This window comes from Poecilia latipinna, unplaced genomic scaffold (assembly GCF_001443285.1).
Source record: "Poecilia latipinna isolate Pla-1442-1.1 unplaced genomic scaffold, P_latipinna-1.0 Scaffold1291, whole genome shotgun sequence".
NCBI lineage: Eukaryota > Metazoa > Chordata > Actinopteri > Cyprinodontiformes > Poeciliidae > Poecilia > Poecilia latipinna.
Window position 1 is genome coordinate 174,328 of NW_015113907.1, and position 3,271 is coordinate 177,598.

General features: G+C 41.1%; 1 protein-coding gene across 1 annotated transcript; it reads left to right on the top strand.

The window, feature by feature from the left end:
* Nucleotides 1-2,668, top strand: LOC106961364 (transcription factor Adf-1-like). Its single transcript, XM_015055048.1, has 2 exons — nt 1-270; nt 1,911-2,668. The coding sequence occupies exons 1-2, from the start codon at nt 141-143 to the stop codon at nt 2,576-2,578; spliced, it is 798 nt and encodes a 265-aa protein (XP_014910534.1). The 5' UTR covers nt 1-140; the 3' UTR covers nt 2,579-2,668.
* Nucleotides 2,669-3,271: the final 603 nt, after the last annotated feature.

A 3,271-nucleotide genomic window follows, 5' to 3' on the forward strand; every position in this document is an offset into this window, starting at 1 on the left:
AGAGCGACACGGGCGGCACGCTGTCCGCCACTCGCGATAACTTGCGTTGGAGCAGCTGCAGCAAGGGCGGAAAAGGCGGAAGGAGCTTGCCGCTTCCGCGTCCGCGCAACAGTAGCAGAAACAGAAAATACAAGGGCAAAATGGAAGATAAGTTAATTTTAGCTGTATTTAATTACCCGGAACTGTACAATGTCACTTTACCGAATTACCGTTGCACTGAAAGTCGTATAAACGCTTGGAGAAACATCAGTATGGCACTTGGTTACCCATGTGAGTATTTGTTTATCGCAACTTTCCTCCCAGTTATTGTTTGCTTAGCCGCATCTGCGTCGGGAGCCTAATCAGGCACGAGTTGTTTACGGAACACAGAAGTATTTCACGCTTCTGAACTTGGCGATTTGCTGTGATTTAGGCGTTTATCCTGGTTGCTAGGTCCACTTTGACGTTGATGCAGCCGCGCGCGCCGTGCTAGCGGTGACAGCCGTTGCTCCACGCCGCAGGCCGCGCTGCGCGAAGCGGAGCGGCGCGGCGTGCCTCTACCGCGGAGCTAGCCGCGGCACTGAACTTGTTCAGCGGCATGGACACGCAGCATTCTCCGAGCTTCGAGCGATTCTAGGCACTTTCTTTGCTGAAAATGTGCTAGAAAGGCTGGAAAAGCAAAAAATGCTCCTGAAAAAGCCGTAAAAGTTCACAGCAGCTCTTCGGTTTGTTAAACATGCCACACGGTGCGGGACAAATGCAGGGCCCCAACCCAGAATAAGTGCGCAAAGTCAAAGGCAGCAGAGTGCAAAACTGAGATATACTTACCATACACAAAAATGCCTTTAATAATGTCTTTTTATTTATTTTTGAAGATCGAACTTTAGAATATTGCTAAATAAATAAATTGAAAAACTTTTTACACATCGGTTAGTCAACATACAGGTTTTTATTACTTAATATTAACAAATAAATAAAAACACCCAATATAGACTTATTCTCTGTACTGGTTGGAGCAAATGTAATTATTTTTCAATTAATTAGCCTTAAAATCTTTGAAAGGAAACTGATTGTTCTTGTCAAACAGATGCTTTGCAGATGATTCAGACCTCAAGGTTTTCTTCACATTATACCCACAAACCTTAATGTAATTAGTGCATAATTATAAATGAAAAAAAAATACGGTTTTATTTTTTTTTCACCCTAAAACATATTGAGAACAACCTTTAGAGCCTGATTTGCACTTGTAGAAATTGATGGTTTTTTTTTTTTTTTTGTCAATTCTTAAGTTTACATTTAGTCAGATTGGGATAAGTTTTTTTTTTTTTTTTTAATACAGATTTTAACTTTGACCAGGCACTTCTAAACACATTAATAGGGTTTGATCCAATCAAGGCACTTTACTACTTTCCAACTTCGAGATGTGTCCTTTCTCCAACACACCTGAACCAAATTAATCTCTGGTTACACAAGCAGAAACATCAGTTTGATTAAGGTGTTTTACGGCAGTCCTGATCTAAACATCTAAAAAGTGATAAAAACATACATAAGAAGTTTGATATTTTCTCTCATTTCAGAAAATGAAACTCATTAATTCATTACAGAGTTAAATACTTCCATCCTTTATGGCGTGTAATTTTGAAGATCAATTGATAAACATTTAATTTATGTAAAACTGACAGGCTTCTGTCAATGCAGTTTTCTCACCAATCAAGCACAGTGACACCAAGGTTGAACCAACTTTCAGTACATTTGGCAATGTGGCCAGTAGACAAGTCCTGCTGGAAGATAATGTCAGCATCTAGATAAAATCTTTCAGCAGAAGGAAGCATAGAGTCCTCTAAAATGTCCTGGTAGACTGTTGCGTTGACTGTGAACTTCAGAAAATTGAAAATTGCTCCAGTTTTACACTCTGAAATCTTGTTTTTCAGCCCATGAATGCAAAAGGAAATGGAAGAACCTAAGAGACCGCTACCTGAAGGAAGTCCGGATGGAGCTCAAAGGCAAAAAGCAGGGAGAGTTTGTACAAAGCAAATGGAAGTACAGACAGCTGATGAACTTTATCGCCCCCTTCACCGGATCCAGAGTGGGAGTGACGGACATCTGTGGCAACAGTGACAACAACCCTGACCACGAATCCGGGAGTGCTGAGGGAGACGCCGCTTCGTCAGAGTCGACCAAGACTTCTATAAAGATTTCTACGAGTCCGTCCGAGCAAAAAGCTCCGCTGGCCTTCGTAACGCAGCTTCCTGCGTTGTCTCAGGACACAGAGCTGACTCAGCTGGCCATGGTGGCCAAGATGCCCCCCGTCTCCCAGATAGCCTCCACCAGCACCACTGGACGGAAACGGACTTTGTTGCCAGAGTCGGCGTCCCCTCAAAGTACAGACTTGTCAAATAAGTGGCCGGTGAAAGAAGGCGGCGGGCCGTGCCCCGCCAGGATGCGGCAGGACGAGGACGAGCTGTTTCTGCTGAGCTTCGTTCCAGCTCTGAAGAGACTGGCCCCACAGAAAAGGTGCGAGACTAAAATGAAGATCCAGCAGATAATGTACGAAGCAGAATTTAACGTGCAGGAAAAGAAGGCGCCGCAAGACACATAGAATCGATCAAAATTTAACTTATTTTTCTTTCCACGTTGCATGGCCTTCAAAAATCTTTTCATCAAAATGTCTTAAATTTTAAATAAAGTGTCACTTTAAAATTTGTGTGTTTATTCGATGGCTTTTGTGGAGATTAAGTAGTAACAAAACAACAGAAACAAAGGAATAGTCATAACTTATAAAGCTTTACTGTCAGAAGAAATTCAGTTAGAAAAGTTACCCCCATTTTCAACCAGTTTTCATTTACTCTCTGATCTACAATATTTTACATTTAATTGCAGTGAAAACCAGGAAAGAAAAAGGTTGTACAGTTTGGAGCAAAACACTGTTTGAAAAGAAGATTTTTATCTGATTACAAACGAAACAAATTCAGGCTCTGGGTCAATGCTTGCTCATCCGTTTAGTCAAAACCTGAATCCATTATGTACCAGCGCATTTAATCACTGGTTAGCAGTTTCCAGTATTTAGGTTTTTCTAAAGAAACCGCTTCCAGTGTCCCCAAGGTGGACATAAATAGAAGCACAGTCAGTATGAGTATTCACATATCTATTTAAGGCTTGAATAAAATGTTATGACTGCTCAAGAGTCTGATTTGGGTAACTAAATTAAGACTAGGACAAAAAAATAAATAAAAAATCATCAGTATCTTTAGATTTTGTTCAAAATCAATCCTGCTGACCAACACAGACTATT